Genomic DNA, 27,319 nt, shown 5'->3' on the forward strand with positions numbered 1-27,319 from the left:
GTTTGAACGACTAGTTTTATTGAAGATAGATTTTAACATCAGTTTTAACATCACCTTTAACAGTGAATACTGTACAATAACTGTGGCAATGAAAATAAAACTCGTCATTCAGATCTATGAAAATGAACACAAATTAACAACATGAATGCGAAAATGAGGAAATAACATCACATAACTTTGTATAACATCATATAACGTTTACAACTGAAAACTTCAACTCCAGACTGAAATCAGTCTCACTTTTCTTCTGGAACAGATCCTGCTCTACCGGTAGCGGGCCAACTGATCGAAACATAGTAATAGGGTGGATTTGAACAAATCAGTGATCGGTATCATAAACAATTATTAACGTCGCAACAGCACAACGACAGAATGTGATGCAAGCCGCCTTCGCTTGTGTGTTGTTTAGACTCCCACTAAAGATCCGGGGTGGAATAGGTCTTCAGCAACCCTTACTTGCCACAAAAGGCGACCATGCTTGTCGTAAGAAGCGACTCACTGAATCGAGTGATCAGGTTCGCTGACTTGGCCATCGATTCCCAATTGCTCAGATCAAGGCTCATATTGTCTGGTCCAGACATTTACAAGCCGCCGCCACATACCAAGAATATTGCTGAGTGCGGCGTAAACCTAAACTCATTCACTCACTCCAGTCATATGGCGGCGGTCCTTAATAGGCGAATCTAGACGAAACAATCCTGAGGCTGACATCATGAGCATCGATTAACGCTTTTTGGGATAGGAGTCACCGAGTCTTGACAACCAAATTCCATTTGTCACCTCTCATGACAAGCATGGGTTACCGAGGGTCGGTTCCATCCGGATCTTCACTGTTCAACAAGTATAACCACCCGAGTGGTTACATGAATACGCTAAGAGACACAAAATAACATCATGATATTGCGTAGCCTCGCGAATTTGCGTTAGAAAGCAACATGCGAAAATCCTAACAGTAAGTAAAAGGTGTCTCTCTATGAAGCATGAATACTTCACGCATGCTCTTGAATACTCAAGCAACTGGGAAATGACTGTGACAATCAGTACACAAGCCTCAGGTTAGCGTTAAGCACCATGAACAAAAATGGAGACCTATATACAACGAATACGGTACACATATACACAACAATAGCCGCACAAAACAGGCTGAGTAAATTAATATCTAAAAATAGGAATACGCATTCGGAAAATATTGTGAACAGTAACAAATAAAGGATAAAAAAGCCCTTAAAGTGAATATCATCTTGCATGAATATAGACAACCTTTATGGACAACGGCTTCCTTTGCGGACACCTCGATACAGATTTTTGTTTGATGACGGTACAAGAATCTGTACCGAGGTCGCATTTATTAAATACGGGGTGTTATCCATAAAGGTTGTGGAAATTGTACTTCCCAACTTCTAACATACAACTCAAAGAAGATACCAACTTGCATCCAAAGGCACTATGAATAAAATAAATGTAATCTTTGAGAAGAATGTCATCGTAATGTATGCTAACATCACATTGTCATATCGGACAATATTGGCACTTTGGACACTTGACGTCATACACGTGAAATTCTCACAATATATGTCTCTCCGAAAATGACACTTGTACTAGTCTATCAATCAATCTGTTTTCACTTAGAGTTTCCGCCATCAACAGCACTTGAGTTACATAAAACAAGCATAATATATACAAAATTGTGACAGATTCTTAATAATCGTAATATTCACATCAAACGTTAGTATCTTAAAATTTACTGAAAATAGACATCGATAATAATGCTCATTTATCAAACTTTCACGTGGAGTAGATAAAGCAGTACATGAGATAGTGGAATTCATCTCCGATTACACGAGTACAAAATCTATCTTGGGATATTATAATATCATACCTTTTCTGTTAGCTATTTACGGTTGTTTGGTCTAAAATATAATGTTGGTTTAGTAAACGTTTTCATTCTCATGATGTGCGAGTTGAATGTTTGTGCACATCTCCAAGCTCATGCTTTGAAGAATACAGGCTAATTCACTTCACAGATTCCAGAACATCCCTCTGGTCATATTCAGATGGAGCTGCAATATCGCATTGTAATGTCGAGGGGTAATCCAACAGCTCCTCTTGACCAAACTTTTGGAGCACATTGGACACAAAGCTACATATCCTCAACATTCTTTGCGTCATAGGGTTCAGAGTACCTGAAAAACACAGTAGTAACTGTTCATGGCCTGAAAATCTGTTATCTGGATTACCCGTGGAGATTCGGGTTAGAACTGTTCTTCAGCAATCCATCCTTGTTGTAACAGACGACCCTTCGGATCGGGTGGTCAGAGACGCCGATTTGGTTGACACGTCACCGTAATACTAGTCTATTGGTTTTGATTGATACTCATGTTGTTGATAGAGAGAGAACTGCGCCAAATACGTTAATTCACTTACCTGGTTATATTTGTCTGGATGCGTTCCCTGCTACGAGTGTGTTTATTCAGTCGTGTCAGGGTATCTGTATGTGAGACGGCAGTGTGTTTATTCAATCGTTTCAGGGTATCTGTATGTGAGACGGCAGTGTGTTTATTCAATCGTTTCAGGGTATCTGTATGTGAGACGGCAGTGTGTTTATTCAGTCGTGTCAGGGTATCTGTATGTGAGACGGCAGTGTGTTTATTCAGTCGTGTCAGGGTATCTGTATGTGAGACGGCAGTGTGTTTATTCACTCGTGTCAGGGTATCTGTATGTGAGACGGCAGTGTGTTTATTCAGTCGTGTCAGGGTATCTGTATGTGAGACGGCAGATAATTCCGCAATATCATATATTCACACCAGGAAGAGACACGCTATTCTGGTAACGTAGTATTGCATGTTTTCTATATCTACACTCAATGCAATCGCATAATGTAAACACTCTCTATTCTGAATACGTCTACTCACTCTTGTCGGGATATCCATTTTAAAGACTTTATATACTGGCTATCTGGATTTCATCCAAGGTAGGTAAAGAGGTTTTTCTTAAACTATCTGTACTATTTCTAGTCACGGTTTCTAAAACTTCTCTTATCTGGACATTTATCCACATACACTCAGCATACATAAAGCGGCTCAATTGTGGATATCTATACTAATTCTAGCGAGCAAGAATAGACTCTCAATTTTGAATATCTTTACTACTGTTTTTATCTGATGATAACTATAGTAAAGGTTTGGTTTTTGTGTTTAGGTACCTTAGTACCTACGCACTCTGCATCGAAGCAGTTTTTCAAAGATCACCGTAGTCTTGGTACGTATTGGGGCGCTATTCTGGGTATATACGATCACTATAGTCGTGTTATATTGGGGCGCTATTCTGGGTATATACGATCACAGTAGTCATGTTATATTGGGGCGCTATTCTGTTTATATACGGTCACTGTAGTCATGTTATATTTGGGCGCTATTCTGGGTATATACGATCACTGTAGTCGTGTTATATTTGGGCGTTATTCTGTTTATATACGGTCACTGTAGTCATGTTATATTTGGGCGCTATTCTGGGTATATACGATCACAGTAGTCATGTTATATTTGGGCGTTATTCTGTTTATATACAGTCACTGTAGTCATGTTATATTGGGGCGATATTCTGGGTATATACGATCACTGTAGTCGTGTTATATTTGGGCGTTATTCTGTTTATATACGGTCACTGTAGTCATGTTATATTTGGGCGCTATTCTGGGTATATACGATCACTGTAGTCATGTTATATTGGGGCGCTATTCTGGGTATATACGATCACAGTAGTCATGTTATATTTGGGCGTTATTCTGTTTATATACGGTCACTGTAGTCATGTTATATTGGGGCGCTATTCTGGGTATATACGATCACAGTAGTCATGTTATATTTGGGCGTTATTCTGTTTATATACAGTCACTGTAGTCATGTTATATTGGGGCGCTATTCTGGGTATATACGATCACTGTAGTCGTGTTATATTTGGGCGTTATTCTGTTTATATACGGTCACTGTAGTCATGTTATATTTGGGCGCTATTCTGGGTATATACGATCACTGTAGTCATGTTATATTGGGGCGCTATTCTGGGTATATACGATCACAGTAGTCATGTTATATTTGGGCGTTATTCTGTTTATATACGGTCACTGTAGTCATGTTATATTGGGGCGCTATTCTGGGTATATACGATCACAGTAGTCATGTTATATTTGGGCGTTATTCTGTTTATATACAGTCACTGTAGTCATGTTATATTGGGGCGCTATTCTGGGTATATACGATCACTGTAGTCATGTTATATTTGGGCGCTATTCTGGGTATATACGATCACAGTAGTCATGTTATATTGGGGCGCTATTCTGGGTATATACGATCACAGTAGTCATGTTATATTTGGGCGTTATTCTGTTTATATACAGTCACTGTAGTCATGTTATATTGGGGCGCTATTCTGGGTATATACGATCACTGTAGTCATGTTATATTTGGGCGTTATTCTGTTTATGTACAGTCACTGTAGTCATGTTATATTTGGGCGCTATTCTGGGTATATACGATCACAGTAGTCATGTTATTTTGGGGCGCTATTCTGTTTATATACGGTCACTGTAGTCATGTTATATTGGGGCGCTATTCTGGGTATATACGATCACAGTAGTCATGTTATATTTGGGCGTTATTCTGTTTATATACGGTCACTGTAGTCATGTTATATTGGGGCGCTATTCTGTTTATATACGGTCACTGTAGTCGTGTTATATTGGGGCGCTATTCTGTTTATATACGGTCACTGTAGTCATGTTATATTGGGGCGCTATTCTGTTTATATACGGTCACTGTAGTCGTGTTATATTGGGGCGCTATTCTGGGTATATACGATCACAGTAGTCATGTTATATTTGGGCGTTATTCTGTTTATATACGGTCACTGTAGTCATGTTATATTGGGGCGCTATTCTGGGTATATACGATCACAGTAGTCATGTTATATTTGGGCGTTATTCTGTTTATATACAGTCACTGTAGTCATGTTATATTTGGGCGCTATTCTGGGTATATACGATCACTGTAGTCGTGTTATATTTGGGCGTTATTCTGTTTATATACGGTCACTGTAGTCATGTTATATTTGGGCGCTATTCTGGGTATATACGATCACTGTAGTCGTGTTATATTTGGGCGTTATTCTGTTTATATACAGTCACTGTAGTCATGTTATATTTGGGCGCTATTCTGGGTATATACGATCACTGTAGTGTTATATTTGGGCGTTATTCTGAGTACATTCGATCACTGCAGTAATGTTATATTTGGCGCTATTCTGAGTACATACGATCACTGCAGTCTTGTTATATTTGGGCGCTATTCTGCACTTGTGCGATCACTGCAGTAATGTTATATTTGGACGCTATTCTGCGTACATACGATCACCGTAGATCTGGTATGTATGGGCTCTGTTCTGCGTACATACGATCACCATAGTCGTGGTATGTATGTGCGCTGTTGTGTGTACATAGGACCACTGTAGACGTGGTATGTATGTGCGCTGTTGTGCGTACACACGATTACTGCGTACATACGATCACCATAGTCGTGGTATGTATGGGCGCTGTTCTGCGTACATTCGATCAGCGTAGTTGTGGTATGTATTGGCGATATTACGTGGTATGTATGGGCGCTGTTCTATGTACATACGACCACCATAGTCGTGGTATGTATGGTCGCTGTTCTGTGTACATACGATTACTGCGTACATACGATCACCGTAGACGTGGTATGTATTGGCGATATTCTGTCTACATACGATCACTGTACTGCCTGGATATCTATACTCACTCTATTTTAGTCACCTCCTGGAACTTCGCCTCCTGAATATCTTTGTCCGGGTGAAGATACGTCGCATTGACTTCAGCACTATAAACTGGAACAAGGTGGTTGACGTGCTTCAGTACATTGACTTAAGTGCTGGTTTATTGTCCTATAATCTGGGTTGGTGCATTGTTGACAAGAGAGAAGAATGGCCTTTGTAGGCTGTGGGGCAACTCACTAGCAATATATCATTATTTAACCCAACTGTAGTTTTAGGCTCGCGTGTTTACTCCCGAACCATATTCACACTTAAATGCAGACCGATATTGTAGATGTGAACCAGTATACCGCGATATTAACAAAACCGCGATATTTTGAATTCGGTTAGGTATACACTAGTGCAATAAAAATCGGTATTTTCGCTTTTCGTACTGTCACTTCTATCTCGTCATGAATGACAGTTTTGTTCATTCAAAATAACAAAGATTATGTTTTTTTCCCAAATTCTTTGACATTTCATTGTAAATAATACCTTGAAGACACATGCAATTAACGCTTATACGTAAGAAAACACATGAAAAGAGTATAGATGTCGACTTCCATTAGATTTTTACTTGCATTTAACTAAATGTACTACAGTTGTAAATACTGAACGCCACAGCAAATAAATACCCAGTCGTGTCGATCCTCACCAGCAGTATTTAGAATAAGCGGAAAACAAGCTGTGAAAAGTACACGAAGCATGCTCTCTCTGACCAAAAGCAATCGCCATTCTCAAAATTTGCCTAAATTCCAAGGTATTTACACAAATCATTGTTCTGCCTTGCAACGGTAGCTTGAAGATAAGCCACATAATCATGTTTTCAAAGGAAGTCAGGTTGTCAGGTTTGTATTACGACTACTGTGTCGAAGTTAAGGGATTCAAGTGAAGACATAAGTCCTGGAAATAGATTTGTTTTACATCACTGGAGGGGTCAGTGTTAATGGTTTGAACCAGACAATTCATTTGTAGTTGAATCTGCTTAGATAAATACCGCTGAATTTATTATGAAGCTCGGGGACGTCAGCTCACCAGCAGAAACATCGACCAGCTCAAACAAATGTAAAACAACAGTACTGTACAAAAATACACAAAACCCCCGTCGCTGTCAATGGCATAAAGACGTTGTCCATCAGTATATTGCGGTCTATCCTGTAAATGCTCCTCAAAGAAGTTCAGAATACCCAGTCTTGTCTCACATTTTCTATTTGTCCTTAAGGGCACAATATATAAATGTACGCAATATGCCACACGTTGTAAAGTGAAGAGTTATTTCCCTTTGATTGTGGTCGTGGTTGCATGTTCATGCTAGTATTGTCATTACATGTAAGGACTCATAAAGACTAAGGCTAGAACTGGTCGTCAGCAAACCCATGCTCGTCGCAAGAGGCCACTTTCGAGATCACCCGATCAGGTTCGCTGACACAAGCCATTGAATCCCAATTACCTATGCTGTTGATCACTGGATTGCCTGGTCCAAACTCGATTATTTACAGAACGCCGTCATATGGCTGGAATGGTGCTGAGTGCGGCGAAACCTAAACCTATTCCTAGATGTAACTGTAGTGAGTGATACGACAGTGTTTTGCCGGCCGGTTTACAAATGCTTTTAGCAATGTTCGCGAAACATCCCTCTCGGTGACACCAGTGGCCCTAGTGACACCAGTGACACCAGTTTACACACGGGTGTATGGAGACCCAAGTATGGCAACAACTTTTTTTCATAACCATAAAAATCAGCGGTAAAAGCAAAATCCATTGTCCTTCCGAACTGCATATCACTAGGATGTGTTTATGCATTACTATCAACTAACGATAACAGGTGTACATTACAGGAAACGGTGGCCTTATTCTCATCTGTAGACTATACCGGTGGCAGCAAGCACCAACTCCTTGGTGTTATTGAGTAAACAAGTGAAACCACGTACTTTTGTAGGCTCCCTCATCCTTCTTTCTGGACATGATGATGGAGACAACAACGATGACCACTATCGCCAAGACAATGACCACCATCACTATGACCCACCACGGGAGTGCTGCTTTTGACACAACCGGTGCTGCAAGTAGAACGAACTGCGTCTACAGCGATACTGCTAATGTAAACACCATGCTGTCAGTTGATGGAACCATAATGAAAGAAATAATATGCAGTTTTCATAATTATAGTTTCATTGTACCGAAATTGTATTTTTTTCAAATGTGTGTAACTGCAAAATCAACATTTACAACCCAGATAGACATTTGTTCGGGAAACCGAACACATCCAATCCATGAATAAGGACAAATGTTATGGACATACAGCTTCTTCATTCTGTATGAAGTACGTTTCGACAAAGATTAAAATGTCGTCAAACAACTTGTGACATTTCGACATTAGAATATAGAAGTTGTATATCCATAAAACTTGCTCCCATTCTTCATCCCCTCAACTTCTAGAGAGCCAGCCAAAGAAGTCACACGACCCATTTAAGAGATATCAGCCACGTTTGGTGTAACACACATCATGATACAAGCATACAAGTGTTGATGCATACAAACCTGGCGCATTCCCATCGACAACTTCAATGACTACAGAGCGGTGTTCGAAGTCGTGGTACAGCAGTCTGGTGTAGCTTCCTTGAATCTGTTGGTACTCCTCATCGCTCAGACTCGTAGTGTTGATGTAGGTTTGGTCTGAGACGTCGTCGTAGATCACGTGTGGGGGTAGGTCGGTGTAATAGGTTTGATTCTTGAATTCCCATCTGTACCTGAGGGTCATGCCCGGGTCTGTGGTTCCCCTCACAGTTAGGTTCACCAGATGACCTTTCTTGATGGTTTGTTTTAGTGGAGGATGGGTAGTCACCCTGATGGGTTCTGGAAAGTAGGTTTAATCGTGATTTTATGAATTGATATACCTCCTTGGTATTGTCTAAATGACTGAAATCGTATTAACGATGGGAATTCTTTCTACAGGGTAATCGGACTGGTGAGGTAGCCTAGTGGTAAAAGAGTTGGTTTGTCACGCCGAAGAAGACCCGTGTTCGAATCTAACCATGGGCACAATGTGTGAAGTCCATTTCTGGTGTCCGCAGTCATGATACTGCTGAAATAATGTTGAAAGCTGCGTGGTGGCGAGTGGTCCTGTGCGTATTGCTCAGGTCACCATCAGTTGAAGTTAAGCACCGTCTAGCTCGGACAGTCCTTGGATGGGTGGCCGTGTTTGGCAGTTTAACTCCTGAGAGTTTCTAGGACTTCGGTCCTGCCCCACAACGAAGCCTTAAGCAAGTAGGTTTGTTCAAATTTGCCTCTGTTCACCCAGCAGAAAATGGGTACCCGGTGAGATAGAGTCTTGTGACTATAACCTTCTAGCGCTTAAGAGGGCAGCTTGGGTTATCCGGGGTAATGATAATCAGATTCTGATTAGAGCTCCAGTGAGCAACTGGTCAGATGGATACTAGGCGCTATATAAGTGAATTATTATCATTATCATTATCAAATCTAACTCAATCAGTCTATAAAGAAAATCACTCATTACATGCAATGCGAGGCGTGGAGTGTATATTTAAAGACGGTTTTATTCGTGGGAAGAGTGTAGCAAACTGTTTCTTACATAGCATACAGACCTGTGGTCGGGGATTGCTAATTGTATATTTTATTCACCTGATACAACATTACTCTGAAAGTTTAAAAATCAAACTGAGAAATTAGAACATGATGTTCCTAAACAATCAAAAAAAAAGTTGGAATCTCAGTATATGAACTTCAGACATAGTGAGTGTGTGAGTTTAGTTTTACGCCGCACTCAGCAATATTCTGTAAATAATCGAGTCTGCACCAGACAATCCAGTGATCAACAACATGAGCATCGATCTCCGCAATTGGGAACCGATGATATGTGTCAACCAAGTCAGCGAGAATGACCACCCGATCCCGTTAGACGCCTCTTACGACAAGCACAGTCGCCTTTTATGGCAAGCATGGGTTCCTGAACACCCTATTCTACCCCGGACCATCACAGGTCACAAATTACATGAACTATTACAGATTACCTTTTCAGAGCTACAACATGCTTATGTAAAGATGTTTATAAGCTTATTTTATAAGATTATCAGATACTTTAAAACAGTGCTAATACTCTACCATGAGTGATTCCCCCAAATGCAACTGTTATCAGTGTTTTAAATCAGTGTTAAATATCGAGTTTCATATATCGTGTAACCTTTCCACACATTTATTAGCTGTTTTAGCACATATCAGGCGTAGTCATTTTAAAACAGCCTTATAACAACACTGACTGTAATCAAAGGTTTTGTTTATCATGTCACTGTAAAGGTCTATCCTAAGATAACTTAAGATGAATTCCATGTACTGTTCATATGTGATTCCTATTCACAACTAAGAGAGATGTTTATTACAAAATTTGTTAAAATGTCTGAAACTGTATATTCTTTAGTAAAACTTCTCAAGAATACTAATGTAGGCCCTGTAAAATGTATTGCCTTGCATCTATTCTATGTTAAAAGGATTATAACAGTTGAATTTCATTTTGAATGTATTTTGGGCTGTACTGGAATAAACTCTGGCTGTCTGTCTCAACTATTACAAGCAGATAGTGTGAATTATTAACGGAACGACTTACTGATGACGTTGAGACAACCGTTGGAAAACACGGAACCTTCGTCGTTTGTGATCTGACACTGGAAACACATGATGTCACGAGGCTTCTTCAACTGTGTCACTGTCAAGACTCGACCCTCCTCACTGAAGCGGAATTTACCTGCGGCGAGAAAGAGATAATCGGCCATAAGTCTGGCGCAGCGACAGTCATATCACCATGAAAACATATGGGATGGTAGTAACATGGTACTTATGCATTGTTGGGGCGGTTCGGTTGGGTATTGGTTAAAGCGCTCAGCGAAATATATGTTTCCATCCTTTGGTTAATGATGTGTAAAACATAGTGCGTTGTGGTACTTTCGTCCATGTGTAAAGTTTATTACAACAGATGCCCGAAGTTTAAAACAACAGAGTTCAGAATGTCCTTTTGTACGTGCCTGAAGTTCCTTTAGCTCATTCTGGTGGGTTTAGTTAATATTGCCGTTTAGTTCTTGCAATGATAGCTTTCTTACGGTTAGTTCGTAACCATTTCATGTCAATTTGTCACCTGGTCAAAGTGATCGAGTTTGGTTTTGTACAGCACTCATCAGTATTCAAGCCCTATGGTGGCGGTCTGTAAATAATCGAATCTGGACCCGACAATCCAGGGATCAACAGCATGAGCATGAATCTACCCAACTGGGATATGATGACAGTCAAGTCATCATGGCTTATCACCCAATCCCTCTTACGACAAATGTGGGTTACTGAAGATCAATTCTAACTTGGATCTTCACGGGTTCCACTCTTAAATTATTTTTTGTATTTTCCGAGTGACTGACTTGGTGGATAGTTCCTTTTTTTCATTGACAGTTACTTTACCTGCGTTTCTTTCTATTTTCTTCCAGTTTTTGTACCATACTGGAGGTTTCAAATCTTTCTCGCCGATAGACTGGCGGGCCTTGCAGGTGAAGGAAGCGTCTTTACCCTCCTGCACGGTCAGGTTTGTGATGGCCTTTTCCCATATTGGGGCCGCTGCAGGATGTATTAAATAACTCAGTTCTAACACACATAATATCTTGAACAGCTGTTAACTTTACACACTATGAAACTGCAGTGATGAGTTCGGTCAGTCCCTGAACATCGGTGTTTTGACTTTGAAGTAACTTCAAAACATGCTAAAACATGGCTTTCTAGATGTTTCAGCCATTCAATCGCTTATCAAAGAGTCACAACATTAACATTGCATTTTTCACTCCATTCATAACATGAGAAAATGCTGGGATTGTAACCAGTAGTCCATAAGGCGATAGTTCTCATCTGAATTGTAATACAACAGAATGGTAACTAGACCATACAGAAAAACAAGGAATACATACACTTTACGTCTAGGAAGATGGTCGCCTCAGCTTCACCCTGAGCATTCTCCCCTTTGCATTTATAGTTGCCTTCGTCATTCTCTGTTATTTTTGTGATCTTCAGTTTCATGTTTTGGTGATCCATTTGGTATTTCGTTCCTGGACTGATGGGTTCATTCTTCGTATCAAACCAGCTGATCGATGGTAGAGGGCTTCAGTGATAAGTGAACATGTATTAATTGAATAGTACAGGTTGTTCAGCTTGACCTGAGATACTCTACATAAGCATGACCCGAGCGGTCAAACGGCACAAACGGCTGGTCGAGTTAACTTCATTAAATAGGAGAGCTCGCTGCCTAAAAGCCAGAACAGGAAACATTATACCAACTGCAACTAATTGTTTAAAGAAAGTTAGTACATTGCTAACTATTTCTCGACAGTGAGATGTCAAACACCGACCTTGTCCCGACTGTTCGCACATGTTAACAACCACCTGACAAAGGTGCACCCCTTCACAATATTAGACCCAACCAGTATTGTATTTAGTATTCACTTGATCAGGTCAAGCTGAACGACCTGTAGTTCGTCGCATCTGCACGTCGGGTAAGCCATCAAATAGTATCAATATTGTCAATACAGATAGCCATCAATACAGCCAATACAGATAGCCATCAATACAGCCAATACAGATAGCCATCAATACAGTTAATACAGATGGCCATCAATACAGATAGCCATCAATACAGTCAATACAGATAGCCATCAATACAGACAATACAGATAGCCATCAATACAGTTAATACAGATGGCCATCAATACAGATAGCCATCAATACAGCCAATACAGATAGCCATCAATACAGCCAATACAGATGGCCATCAATACAGATAGCCATCAATACAGCCAATACAGATAGCCATCAATACAGTTAATACAGATGGCCATCAATACAGCCAGCCATCAATACAGCCAATACAGATGACCATCAATACAGATAGCCATCAATACAGTCAATACAGATAGCCATCAATACAGTCAATACAGATAGCCATCAATACAGACAATACAGATAGCCATCAATACAGCCAATACAGATGGCCATCAATACAGACAGCCATCAATACCGTCAATACAGATAGCCATCAATACAACCAATACAGATGGCCATCAATACAGATAGCCATCAATACAGCCAATACAGATAGCCATCAATACAGTCAATACAGATAGCCATCAATACAGTCAATACAGATAGCCATCAATACAGACAGCCATCAATACAGTCAATACAGATGGCCATCAATACCGTCAATACAGATAGCCATCAATGCAGTCAATACAGATAGCCATCAATACAGACAATACAGATAGCCATCAATACAGACAGCCATCAATACAGTCAATACAGATGGCCATCAATACAGTCAATACAGATAGCCATCAATACAGTCTATACAGACAGCCATCAATACAGTCAATACAGGTAGCCATCAATACAGTCAATACAGATAGCCATCAATACAGATAGCCATCAATACAGACAGCCATCAATACATTCAATACAGATAGCCATCAATACAGATAGCCATCCATACAGTCAATACAGATAGCCATCAATACCGTCAATACAGATAGCCATCAATACAGTCAATACAGATAGCCATCAATACAGATAGCCATCAATACAGTCAATACAGACCGCCATCAATACAAATAGCCATCAATACAGTCAATAGAGATAGCCATCAATACCGTCAATACAGATAGCCATCAATACAGTCAATACAGATAGCCATCAATACAGTCAATACAGATAGCCATCAACACAGACAGTCATCAATACAGTCAATACAGATAGCCATCAATACCGTCAATACAGATAGCCATCAATACAGTCAATACAGATAGCCATCAATACAGATAGCCATCAATACAGACAGCCATCAATACATTCAATACAGATAGCCATCAATACAGATAGCCATCCATACAGTCAATACAGATAGCCATCAATACCGTCAATACAGATAGCCATCAATACAGTCAATACAGATAGCCATCAATACAGATAGCCATCAATACAGTCAATACAGACCGCCATCAATACAAATAGCCATCAATACAGTCAATAGAGATAGCCATCAATACCGTCAATACAGATAGCCATCAATACAGTCAATACAGATAGCCATCAATACAGTCAATACAGATAGCCATCAACACAGACAGTCATCAATACAGTCAATACAGATAGCCATCAATACCGTCAATACAGATAGCCATCAATACAGTCAATACAGATAGCCATCAATATAGTAATGAGACACAGATTAATAACGTTTTCTATCTACAAGGTTCATATAAAGACATCGCAGAACAGTAAATTACAGCATAACAAGACCAAAGAAACTTGTCGAGAAAATGTCATTGTAGCCGAAGTCTCCTGGAAGTTTTTTTACTAGTATCATTATTGAAGGTTATGTTGTTTAATTACATATACATGGACCTAAGCATACCAAAACCCTTACCAACACCTTGATATTTATATAATGAAAGTAGTATGTAAAGGATCGGACACAAGCTGCTACAGCTTACCCTCATTCATACATGTCCCTATTGAGAATTAATACTATCAATAAACATGGGGAAAATAAGGAAACATACTGACGTTGTTCAACACTTAAGCTTTTTATAAACATTCTATTTTGCGAGTATACTACTAGCCATTGCTAATGCATTTGCAAATGAGGAAAAGTAATATACATCAATACAGATGAAATATTTCCAAAGGAATGGAATAAACTGTCACATTTCCCTTAATTTTGTCTTCATCATCTTTTCCTCCTTGGCTTCATCATTTGGATTTTACGCCTCTTGTAAATCCCCAATATCCCCAACTATTTTTGAACGGTATATGTGTATGTTGGTTTATAAAGGAGTTCTCGCTGTCATGACCTTTCAACCCTATGTGCCAAAACGGATGTTCAATGAACATAGTATTTCGAAAAATGACATGTCAGTGAATATATAGTGTCAATGCGAGTGGATAAAAGCGTAATTTGGCATCGGGAAGATCTCATCGAATCCGTACCCTACACGTCTTCAACTAAGGGGGTATGTAGTATGTCTTAATAATCCACTTTATATGGCAAACTAAATAACATCTTTTTGAGAATATCATCTGAATTACATATTTCAAGGCAAACATTCCTGAGAAAGGTTATGATCAGGGAAATAATTAAATGCATAGGGACATCTTTCACTTGGTTATTTGCCATTGCACGTAGGTACTAAGCAGTCTCAGATCTCTACCTTGACAAACTCAACACACCATTTCGGGACTAATAACACTACTCACTGTCCGCTGAAAACGCAACAACACACCATTTCGGGACACATAACACTACTTGCTGTCCGCTGAAAACACAACAACACACCATTTCGGGACAAATAACACTACTCACTGTCCGCTGAAAACACACTCGAGCTCTGCGGTTTGACCGATGAGGAATTCTGCAGGGTTGGTGTGGAACTGGTTCTTTGGCTTCCTCCCAAGCGTACCTGGAACAGCGAGGTGACAATGAACTAAACTACCTTATGATAACCCACCTGCGACATAGAGGCAAAACCTGACGAGCTGAAGTTACAGGTGACTAAATGTGAATTCTGTTTCATGTATAGAAATGTATTACCACCAGCTAAATGTGAAACACGACGGCTTGCTGTATTCAGTCAAATTGATGTACAAAATTTGCTTGTCTTTGTAACTGTGATGTTGAATCTTAAGCAGTGATGTTTTTGTTGTTTTTGCATCAAATATTCTAGTTATATTTCCAAAGTCTTGACATAATAACGTACTAAGATCTTGGTCAGGTGAACCCGTGTGAACCAATTTAAACACTGTCCAATTTCTCTTATGGCCAGTGCCGGTGGGGTAACCTAAAAGTAAGAGCGTTCGCTCTTCACGCCGAATTCCCGGGGTTCGGTCACCCCAATAGTAGTAGTAGTAATAGTAGTAGTAGTAGTACTAGTAGTAGTAGTGGTGTTGTTGTTGGTGGTGGTAGTAGTAGTGGTTCATACGGCTCTAATTCCACAACACATGGCCATGCTCAGTGACAGACATTCAACCAAATCATTGACCCTGACGGCCCTATTACTGAAGACTATTCATACATGCATATTGAAGAACAAGTCTTTTCCATAATCCAAGCAACGGGAACGTACCAGTGTGTTCTGTAACTGTCAGTCTCGTGGGATTTCCAAGTTTGATGTATTCCCGAACTTTGTTATAGATGGCACAGTTATAGACATCATCGCCACTTGTCTTGTCGCTCACTTCCACGTAGATGAAATGTAGTGTACCTTCAATGGGCACAGCATCATACGTGTCATGTCTTCACATGTGCAACACTGGCAGTGCATACCTGATACTGATTCTATTCAAATGTCTTAAACAGCGTGCTTTCTAAGGTTCTGGTACAAATGCTTGACCGGTATCAGTGAAATCATTTTGAATGAAGAATTATAACATTTATCAGTGTAAACAATGCCATGCATTTGTTAAGACATCAACAAATCTCGTACGGTGAAACATATCCCACTGATGATTAAATTTAATCTGGTTAAATACAAGACACAAGACACACATACCCCTCCTGTCAATGTAGGTTCTGTTCCTTTCTTGCAGCTGATCAGCGTTCGAAGATTTCAGAAACCAGCTGAATGGATGTTTGGGGTCTCCCTGAGTAACATTGTTACATTCTAGTTTTGCGTATTCTCCTTGTGTTGCTCGAACATCTTCAATATCTGCGCTTTCGGACCAACCGCTGGCTTGTTCTTAAATGATGTAGAGACACGTGTGAGTTTTATTGATGAAGGGAGTGCCTTCATTCTGTGGATGAACCCTTAGCTGTGGGAGATTTGATTTCTTGTCTACCTAAAAGAACTTGCTTCTACTGTCTGTTTTTCTTCAATTTTACGAATCCTCCATTTTAAAGAAATTCAATTTAGACTAGCACACTGTCAGATATCTTTGTTTTGTATTTGTACATCAGTCTTTCTATTCTTTCCTATCCTAATATTTTTCACTTGACCAGTTACAGGGATGACCAGCTCAAAGTATGCGGGGAATAAAAATCTAACAGCAATGTGCAGCTTTGTAACGTTTGGGGTCTGAAGATAATGGGGTCATCAACATCATAATCATACCAGGGAGTTTCTCATGCTAACTGCTCTTTGTTATAGATGCGAAAAAATAAATAATACAAAAAAGAAATAAAAAACAGCTATGCAATCTGTACTTCTTCAAGCAAGTAGCTCTACTTCCCCCTGCCAGTTCACTCAGCAATTAACCCTAAGTCGTGCATGGGGTACGTTTCAACGCGTTAGCTACGTGTGATAGGAATTTATGTTTACTTTAGAATGAATGTGTCAAAGGACAGAATCACTTGTGTGTGACCTGATCCCAGAACTAATAGACTGTTTAATTTCCCTCGTTGTCAACGTATGGGTAGCTGCATACTAATCTCGTGCGTCACACAAGTGTCGTATCGCGTTGGCCTCTGTCGTAACGGCTTGACCTGAGATTCTCACGATTTGATTGGATAGCCGATGACCTCTCAGTTACGTCACGTTGTAACGGAACTATATTTCCATTCATAACAAACACGTCACAACAAACACATTCATTCTACCACCTATATGCATTGTGGGTATGTAAACGTTGCCAGTCGGAATGAGGCATTAGATCGGTCGAAAAACGTAAACGCAGTGTTTCTTTCCACCAGTCATATTAGCTAAATGAAGCAACTGAAACGAGGTGTTACCGAGTAGTTTACTGTTTGGGGATGTTCGAGGCGATGACATGGGGATGTTCGAGGCGATGACAACTGACTTGCATGACATCGAGACGTCGGTTACCAAGGGGGCAGACGTGGTGACGTTATCACAGTGTGACGTCATGCTAAAGTGTTCTACAGTACACAATTCTTTCGCAACCTCTTTAAGAAATCGGTTTCGGTTTGAAACCATAAACATCACAAAAATAAGCTATTTTGTCAATTTAATGCATGCCAGATGTTGGGTAGGAAATAAAATACCACAGTAGGTCTTATTGCATTCGAACTATACGAAACTAGTGACCTGGTTTCGTATATTTCGTATGTAATGAGACCTCGTGTCGTATTATCTTTTAAAGAAAAGATCACGAAAGTGACTCGTAAATATTATTGATTGATAATAAAAGAGTGAAAGGAATGACCTTACGATAGGATATCTAAGAAATGTTGAACTCACTGATTTCCTTCAAGGTGATAGCAGGTGAAATGGCTAACGGGGATACTCCTTCACTGATGTTGTTTGTCGCCCCACATCGGTAGTCTCCGGCTTCCCTTTGGGAAAAGTCGGGTATTTCCAGGACCCCACTGTCAGTATTTACTTTCTGGTACTTATTTGACTCAATCTCCTTCCCGTTCACATACCATTTGTATCTGGTGAGAGAGATGGGAATAGAGCTGACACTGTTATGCTTAATAATTTGCCGTGACAAGAGATATAAGAAATCCCCACATAACCAGAAAATGTCACACTGACAAGTCTAAAATATTCATTATTATGTATTGGCCAAAGAATAAGTCACAATGATTCACAACAATACATGATTCTAGTACAATACTGCAATAAATCAAATGTAAAGTAATGGGTCACAAATATAATATCAACTCACCAAAGTCTTGGTTTGCAGTAAGATACTAAAACTATCACTGCGAGCTATCTGAATGAAGGTCAAAGTTGGCGAAAGAAAAGGCAGACAAATGTAGATAGGCCTCTGAGGGTGAGTGTGTATTTGTGTGTGTGTTTGTGTGTGTGTGTGTGTGTTTGTGTGTGTGTGTGTGTGTGTGTGTGTGTGTGTGTGTGTGTGTGTGTGTGTCCCATCTACACAACAACCAGCCTCTCTATCCGCAGTCACTAAAAAAGGAAGGCAGCTCTAAAGGGCTACCTTAGAGACGTGCCGCTAAAACACTATTACCGATGATAAGGAATGTGACCCACAATAACTATCACACAAAACTCTAAACACTGTGATCCAATAATAACTTTAACTTAATCAATAATAATACAAATTACAGGAAGTACACCCTCGTGAGAACATGCATAAATGATATTCACCGATGATACATCTATAGTTTGTTTGCAGTGAAAACGTATAAAAGCTATTTAAAAAACGGTAATTGATTCAAATCGTTTCTATTGGTTTGTATTACAAGGGGATAAGCGCAGTAGTTGGAACAGTCAACCAAATACACCTGCAGTACGTGATATGCGTTAGCTCAGACCAACCCTACTTGTTCTCGGTGTTTCATTTAGTGTACGTACCCCCTTAAAATACAAACAAATAAACCGATTTGACACTATGATCGTTTGTTAAACAACTTTTATCCTAAGTTGAATACAATTCTGAGATATAAATGTGCAACTAGCAAGGTATCATTATGAGGATTCGCATTCTTAATTTCACTATAATATTATTCGATTTACCTTTATGTTTAAAGCGAAAATCGTCGGTATGTTTTCACTGCAAACAGACTATGCCTGTCGTAAAATACTTCATCCCTTCAAGGGAATGCTGCTTTTTATCTGTCTTTGACTGCTTTGTGGCTCGAATGTAATTCTTCTTCCAAGTGGAACCACCCCCTTCTTAAAATCTTGGATCTGCAGTAGTTGGAACAGCGAAACAAATGCACGTGTACGTACGTGACGAGCGTTGGCTTAGACAGCCCCTGCTCGTTCTCGGCGTTTCAATTAATTTAGAATCTCAGTATTTGAACTTCAGACAGAAAGTGTGTGTGAGGTTAGTTTTACGCCGCACTCAGCAATATTCCAGCTATATGGCGGCGGTCTGTAAATTAGCGAGTCTGGACCAGACAATCCAGTGATCAACAACATGAGCATCGATCTCCGCAATTGGGAACCGATGACATGTGTCAACCAAGCCAGCGAGTCTGACCCGCCCGATCCCGTTAGTCGCCTCTTACGACAAGCATAGTTGCCTTTTATGGCACGCATGGGTTGCCGAAGGCCTATTCAACCCCGGGACCTGCAGTACGGACATATTAGTGACATCATATATATCTGAACCCATTCCGCAAATTTCTTGTTTTGTGACATTTGAAGTCGCATGTATTTATTTATTTATAAAGTATGAATGACATTGTATGATAAACACTGCTTTGGGATAGTTAATATTCTGCATTAGGATGGTCAATATCATGCGTCCAAATCACTTGCGTAATAACCTATGTATATGAAATGACTGCTCCTTCTTTCATGCTAGCACAACTCGCCAACTAGCAAGGTCATGTAGGAAACTCACCGGAAGAGAGCCACAACGCTGACCTGTATAGCTTTTTTTGCAAATGTAGTTACAGCCATGAGGCTTTATGGCGCTGAGTGTATCACAATACAATGAAAATGTTGTGATGCATTGTCGTACGTATATTAATTAGGAAATATCAGTATTTCAGCAAAACAATACCAAGACTCAGCTGTTGACGTACATTTGTACATATGATCTTCAATAACGGACTGTTTAAAGCGTTCAGTGACCGGGCAGACGTGAAAGTAACTGCGCATGCGTCCAAAAGGAAGGAGCTGAGTCAGGAGGGTCGTTTAATAAGACGTTTGATGTATTAACATTAAGTCACCTTAAGACATGTTCCTAATGTAACTAATGTTCCTAATGTTCATTTTGGTTCGTCGAAAGGAGTAACATGGCTATGTGAGCATTGGTTATCTCCCATCTGAACAGTACAACGGAAAGTGCTGTCAATCCAAACCAGGAAACGAAATATGAATTTGGAATGTGGAATTTGAGCCAACGAGGTTCCTGGCACGCCTTGATCTTACCGTACTGGACATTAGTTCAGCTATACGGAATAGCAGCAGAAACACAACTGTTTTAGTTAAGTTTTCAAAGAGATATCATAAACATGAACGCCTACTTTTATGACATTTCAGTTTTTTCGGAGTTGTGTTTCTTTTGCTGTTCAGCATATTCCAGGCTGTCTGCTTCATCTGGGTTAAAATACCAAGGAGTGGATGTGTATTCGATCATAGTTGTCTGCTACGCCTAGGAGAGGAAACCGCCTAAAACGACCAGCCGAAACATGTCACCAGGTGCAAATGCTGGACACAGGAAACTAATAAAAACACGAAGACTATGTTGTTAGCTGAGATGTATGGAGAATTGCTGCTTTCGATTTGCGCTCATCTATCTCATCACACAGGAGACCTACCACTCGTCGACTCTGTTCTTTCAATAGCTGTCAACAATCTTCAATGATATTTATCGGAAATATCAAGACTGTGGTTAGTGTATATTTTAGATTTGTGATCCAATATTTTAGATTACTTCTCCAAATTACTGCATTGCTACATTCCTTGTAACCGTGATTGTTGTTAATATATAACTGAACATTATTGACTTGCTCGGGTCTAATTTGGCTGGCTTAAAGGGGATTCGCAAGACTTTGTGTCTCGGTAATATCTAAACCGTAACAATTGACTAACTGAAGACACCACAAAACACTGAGTACAAGAATGTAGACAGTCATAATGAAAGAAGGAACAATTTGCGATTCGATAATTAAGACGTTTTCTGAGGAGGAAGCTAGATGCAAAACTTGAATACTCTCATAAGTGATATCACCCGGACGATGAAAATGTTAAAGAGTTATTTACATTGCAAAAAACACAATCTGACGTCCGTGTAACAAGGATGTTATACACGACATCGATTATAAGGGCTGTTTGTGGTGTCACATGTCAGATAGAACATCACCAAACATGTATCATGCGGATTTATATCAATACAAACGCTACGTTTAGAACTTATTCTTGTTCTTGTTAAATCTGGCATACATAATGGTACATCATCCTGTACTTGACGGTAAAACCAGATGCCAGCAACCTCATCTTATTTTACCTTGTCACTAGGTACATCAAAAAGTATATATAGTAACTGTGACACTGGTGAGACCGTGTATACCATACTTTCCTACCTCACACATAAATGTTGTTTGGGTAAGCGCTCTTATATTATTTTCAACAAACCCCACTTACAAGCGAGGTACATTTCCATGCACCGCGCTGCCAAAGTCAACTCATTTGGTACTTCGTGATAGTACTTCTTTATCTCGAATAACAATGAATCAAGCATGATGTTTTATGAATGCAAATCAATGGATGGGAGATAACTCTAAATCTGTTTCTTCTTGTGCCGACTGCAAAATCTAACGATGGCTCGCATTCCAATAACTAAATTTTGAATCAACGTTCAAATATAGTCCCTGTGAATAATAAGAAGGGGAGCTACACTCTACTAAGACAGTACCTGCGCGAAAAAGAGCAAGATACAAGATTCGAATCGTTTGATTCATACAGGTTGCCTGAAGTGTACGATCAAATACCCATGTTTGAAACAGTTCATTATTAACGTTGAGGTGTTCGGTAAGCTAAACATGTGGGCGAGGGGAACATCAATACACATCTAGGGTACATCAGCCCATGGGTAAACAACTTATACTATATCAGGTTCTCCACGGATCTCCCTGGCTGTGTGCCTAACCACTGACAGCGGAGTTTGCTGGTGACCAGAAACTACGTATCCTTGGAAGATGATTGTAGACTGGTCAGTTTACTCTGGCTGTAGCGCGTGAGATAGGATGCAGTGGATGGACAATTCACAACCTAATATCACGTGTACATGAAACGAGTACTCAACCGTATCTCCCCGGCACATACCGAGGACAACCGAATTCGGGAGCGTCATTTGCATACTAGTTTCATGACCGCAACGCCAACAAGTACGTATTCTTGAGGAGGCGCGTAACTGCTCAGATCATGCGAAAGCGCTTGTGCTGTGCCCGTCTTGGTGCCTGGCGCCCTTATGCTGGGTCAGTTCTGACATACGTAAACCGTAACGAACGTCCACGTTTTGCACAACTTTACCTGTGCTGAAACTAGAGTCAAAGAAGGAGCGTCCAGCGTCGTGCCCAGTGATGCGTGCAAGAAGTTGATTCGAAAATGTGGGTACTGAGTGGCCATCGAAATCCCCTGACTTCACTCGAATCGAACACATATGGGATGTTCTTAGTAGGAATCTACGTGCCTTCATACGGCAACCTCAGAATGCTCGACTTCCGGGCGCCATTTTGGAACAGGCTGAGACAATTCTGCGTTCATGGATGCATGTACGGTTAGACACACACGTGACTGCATATCTCTGCCTAAGCTAAGCGTAAAAATCGTAAACTCCATATCATTTCAAATTTGGTTATCGACGTACTGGTCTCCGATTTTTGCTGTGTTACTTAAACCAACTTTTTATATTGCAACATATCATCGTTATGTTAGTTCTTCGTTTCCTTTGAAGTGGAACACCAATATAATGTTATATGGCATGTAGTACACAGCCTGCATTGGAAACAGGTAATAATATTTACAGATGAGGATGCTCCCCTTCAAGATCGGTGCGAATGTCTATATATTGTGGATATCTTTTATGTTCTTTCATGTGGTTAGTCGTCATGGAACCACTATATAAAGCATGAGCTCGCACACCGAAGGTTATACAGTGGAAGCTGTCAAAACCGGCAGTTGTCCAATCCAGCAAGTTGTCAACACCGACATAAAATCTCAATCCCATCTCAAACATTGATCCCCAGCTCTATAATCCGGCACATTGTCTATGCCAGATTATTTATCAAGTCCCAGTGAGAACCGGTTTAGAGAGCTTCCACTGTATTGCGTTTGATGGCCCATGTGGGTGCTTTATGCAACCAACTTCTCAAACACTGAATGCATAATCAGTAACTTTCTCGCTAGCCATCATCTGTAATGACATATTATCTTACTTAGGAGCAGGGTTGCCCTCCGCTTTGCATGTGAAGTTGAAGGCCCCATGTTCAACGATGTATTTGGTTTGTTGCACTGGAGGATCTGTTATGTCTGGCGGTTTTCCTGTTTCGAAAAAAACCCGGAAGCACATTTGTCGTCATTATCATAAATGTATACAATATGTGTAATACACATAATGAATCCAATGTACATACAATGTATAAGTCTACTGTCTGAATGTTATCAGAAGTATATACACAAAGAATGCACCCCTCTAAAATATTTTAGGTTACTGACTTACCTAATGATAACCAAATCGGGCTTAATCTCCTCCCTCACCGGACACGCCACCAACGTCTGTAATACCAGCCCCACTGCAGAAACTCAGCACATACGCCATGTCCTCTAACAGTTTAACCACTATCTTCCCAAGGTTGTTGACAAAAATCATCAGCACCACTGTCCATCTAGCAAGAACAGCAGACATCATCAAAGCCGAACCAGCACCCGTCCGTATCTCTCACCCCTTCATAGGAAAGACCACCCACCACATAAGCCGTCTCCTTAAACGACAAGCCGGCATTGAAACCAATTTCATCAGCTCCATCCCGTTGAAAACACTACTCCAAGCCAATGGCAGGAACACCTCTAAACAACAAAACCCCGAAGGTGTTGTCTACAATATGTACTGTGACTGTGGTGAGGGCTATGTAGGTGAAACAAAATTAAAGAACATATAGCATCAACCCAAAACTCAGAACTCAACTGTCCTAATGACGGCGTTAAATGTGGGTATGTTGAAATATAAACGACCCCGCCGAGACAGAAGCAGTTCCAATACTCCGACACAAACCCTCAATCAACAGAGACCAAGGTTACCTCATTCCATCCGCCTAAAATGAACTGATAAAAAACTACACTACAAAGAACTCCAGTCATCATTGCTAATCAATCCCGTTTACTATGTATATCTTCCTCAAAAATTGGCTTCCTCCTAATGTTACTGCATTACTACCTATTCCATTGTTGTTGTTGTTAATCCATTTGATGCGTTCCCTCATGTACTTAATCCCTAATACATGTATATTTAACGGTTCTGTATAGTGCTACTTTACTCTTGCTTGTCGTAAGAGGCGACTCACGGGATCGGGTAGTCAGGCTCTCTGACGTTGTTGACACATGTCATCGGTTCCCAATTGCGGAGATCGATGTTCATGCTATTGATCAGTGGATCAGACTGTCTGGTCCAGACTCGAGTATTTACAGGCCGCCACCATATAGTAGGAATATTGCTGCGTTTGGGGCAAAACTACACTCACTCACTACTCTTGCTTCACAACTGTGTGCTAAGCTATACCAAAAAATCGCATCATAAAAAATATAAAAGTTGTTATCTGTTAAGTATTGTACTTTTCCAATTATTAATCCACTTCTAGAATGCCAGTCAGACAGAAAATACCTTTAGTCTTGGGTTTTCAGAGCAGTATAAATTGTCATTGTTTAACTCGAGTGTACTGACATGCCGTAAAATAACAAAACGAAATGTGATTGTTACGTCATATTTGATGTTTGACGATGTTGCAGTGACGGTGAACGTTCACCATAAATGTGATTAAGTCAAATTGAACAGTCACATATTCCCGATCTTTGATGATACTGCAAGGAGCTGAACGTTTTTCATAATTATGAATAACGCACAATTACAAATGAAACGAGTTACGACAACAGGAATAAAGGAATAACTGTCTGTATGTGAAACTCACCCTGTGACGAGACGCCGTGTATTGAGACAAGGAAACAGAACAATGTTACAGTCGGTGACATTGTGACGCTGATTCATGCACAGGAAAGGTCTTGCGGCCTGTGTAAAGAGGACAGCAAAATTTAACAGAGACAGACAGGACATCGAAATATAACCATATATATATATATATATATATGTGTGTGTGTCTGTGTGTGTGTGTGTGCGTGTGTGTGTGTGTGTATGTATGTATATATGTGTATATATATGTATATATATGCGTGTGTGTGTATATATATGTATATATATGTATGTATATATATATGTGTGTGTGTGTATGTATATATGTGTGTGTGTGTGTGTGTGTGTGTGTGTGTGTGTGTGTGTATATATATATATATATATATATATCTATTTATCTATCTATTTAACTAGCTGGCTAGCTAGCAAACCATCCATCCATCCGTCCGTCCGTCCGTCTGTCTGTCCATGTTGTATATGTATTAATTAGTAAAATGGAAGAAATACAGATACAAATTAATTGTAGAAAAATATTTTTCAGTATCAATGCCAGTATGAAAATGTATGACTTTAATGTTTATTCTGTAAGATTAATTGATTGATTGAGTTTGGTTGCACACTGCTTTTATCAATATTAGCAATATCACGGCGGGGGACACCAGAAATGGGATTCACACATTGTGCCCACGTGGGAAATGGACCCCGGGTCTTCGGAGTTGTTCTATAAAATGAAAATTATCTGTTAAGTTTGTACGTGACCAGCCTTTCATAAACAGGTTTGGGATAGTATGATATTCTCTGCTGGAGAGGAGCTTCATATTTGAACAGGTAGTCTTCAAGACTCGTCTTCAAGAGCAAGAGAATTATTGTGTGCATAATCTTCCCCCTGTGGCTATATTGTATCTACGACCATTTTCAGTATTCAAACTGTGGCTGTAAGATCTTACGAATAAGAAAGTAAACAAATTTTGGGAACAAATAGATACTTTTCAAACCTTTGTTTTTTTCTAGAAATATGTTTAATGACGTCCTTTGGGGTTCTGTTCTTTTTCGTTCTACACGTTTGGAAAAATGCTATGAATGGTAAATGATCACATTTCGGAGAATAGGAACTCTGTATAAAGAAGACGTTAGGGTGGGTGATTGATAAGTGCACCTTTATAGCAGAATGAAATGACATGCTGTTGAACAAATGAAGGCTCTATTCCAAATACGCCATATTCCTTAAAGTTTTAGGATTGAATTACAGAGGCCAACCTCAAGATTAATATAGTTTGACTGTTTATTTTTCAAATTTTTCTCCCATCCCCCACCCCTATCTCATGACTATACTTTCTTTAATAATGGAAACATGCCATTTGTTGTGTTGATACGGGGTACAAATGATCCATTGCTTTTATTTAAACTTTTATTTATTCCAGCTTTTAGTTCTTTTAGTTTTCGACTACTAGATATTGTAAAAAATAATACATTTGAGCTTATCTTATTGAAATGTCAAAAACGACAATCATAGTTTCAGAGAGAGTTTCAGATGGTTTCAGTTTCCTCTTTTGTGGTTCGTCTTCTCCATTAAAGTATCAAGCTTACCAAAGAAAATGGCTATTAAAACAGATTAATATCGCATGGTAAAGAGGACAAGAAATCATGCCGGTCGCCAGTATGCGGATTATGTCAGGGGACTACATTAGTGACACTTACCTGAATATCCAGATCGAAGCAACTGCGTCAGATGTTCTCCACTACAAGCTCCTGTTGTCTGGCTGGTCCAGCTAACAAGGTGTTTTCCGTGTGTGCCTGTTAGACGAGGAAACCACAGTCACCAGTGCGCAGTTGGATAAATCAGGAATAGGAAAGTAGCGAACAACGTCCCAGTGCAGTTCAACTTGAAACATGTTCTGCTTAT

At 39.9% G+C, this 27,319-nt stretch overlaps 1 protein-coding gene across 1 annotated transcript; it reads right to left on the bottom strand.

The window, feature by feature from the left end:
• LOC137278515 (neural cell adhesion molecule L1-like) lies at positions 1–27,319 on the bottom strand. The gene is made up of 14 exons (XM_067810893.1): positions 27,115–27,319; positions 25,418–25,515; positions 23,672–23,777; positions 18,054–18,247; positions 16,410–16,595; positions 15,984–16,121; positions 15,224–15,320; positions 11,781–11,971; positions 11,284–11,436; positions 10,445–10,582; positions 8,365–8,679; positions 7,755–7,883; positions 5,814–5,898; positions 1–2,183 (listed from the first exon to the last, which is right to left on the bottom strand). Exons 2-14 carry the CDS (start codon positions 25,476–25,478, stop codon positions 2,141–2,143), a joined length of 1,836 nt encoding a protein of 611 aa, XP_067666994.1. The 5' UTR covers positions 25,479–25,515; positions 27,115–27,319; the 3' UTR covers positions 1–2,140.

Source organism: Haliotis asinina, chromosome 3, assembly GCF_037392515.1.
Source record: "Haliotis asinina isolate JCU_RB_2024 chromosome 3, JCU_Hal_asi_v2, whole genome shotgun sequence".
In the NCBI taxonomy this organism is placed as follows: Eukaryota; Metazoa; Mollusca; class Gastropoda; order Lepetellida; family Haliotidae; genus Haliotis; species Haliotis asinina.